The 642-nt window shown below is 50.6% G+C and overlaps 1 protein-coding gene across 1 annotated transcript in view; it reads right to left on the reverse strand.

Annotated features, from left to right (window-relative positions):
* Positions 1–642, reverse strand: part of CCNT2 (cyclin T2) — a 20,632-nt gene that overhangs the window by 1,487 nt on the left and 18,503 nt on the right. The window contains exon 8 of the mRNA XM_009077687.1: positions 8–642. This exon is cut by the window's right edge and continues 239 nt beyond it. Coding sequence (XP_009075935.1) covers positions 8–642 — 635 coding nt within the window. The remainder of the gene's footprint in view (positions 1–7) is intronic.

Below are 642 nucleotides of genomic sequence, written 5' to 3' on the forward strand. Positions count from 1 at the left end.
TGGGGACTCGAGTGTTTGCTCTTCCCGCTGCCCTCGTCCGACGAGCTATGCCTTTCTGAGGAAGAAACTTTGATTTTCATTTTCAGCTCCTCCTTGCTGGCTCCCTTTTCTGTGGGTGGGATGGGGATCCGGAGCTTTAGGGAGCCACCCTTTTCCTTCTTGTCAGACAAGTGTTTTTCAGGCTTTTCCGCGTTCCCGACGGGGAGTTTCATTTTCAGGGGAGACGTAACGGAGGAGCTGCTGCCTGCCTGGGGCTGCAGGTGCTTTTTGTGCTGCTGTTCGCCTGGGGTTGCTACATAGTGTTCTCTGACATCCAGTTCAAGGGTTTCTAGTTTGCGCTTCTCCCTGTATTTATCCAAAGACATTTTCTGAGGAACTATTACAGGAGCAGCAACTTGTCCGTGGTGTTTGTTTCCTGACTTGTGAGAATACTCTGGTTTGACAACAGAATGCTCAGCGAGTTTGTCGGGTCGGTGATGTACTCCAGAGTGCAACTGGACAGATGTCCCTGGCTGGAAGTTCATGTTGTACTGACTCGCAGGCAACGTCTCCTGTTTCTGAGAGTATATCTGCTCTGTCCTTGTTTGTTCTTGGTGCTGAGGCCATTCCTGGTGTGATGCCAAACTGTATGAGGTACTTGGC

This window comes from Acanthisitta chloris, unplaced genomic scaffold, assembly GCF_000695815.1.
Source record: "Acanthisitta chloris isolate BGI_N310 unplaced genomic scaffold, ASM69581v1 scaffold23910, whole genome shotgun sequence".
Classification (NCBI taxonomy): domain Eukaryota; kingdom Metazoa; phylum Chordata; class Aves; order Passeriformes; family Acanthisittidae; genus Acanthisitta; species Acanthisitta chloris.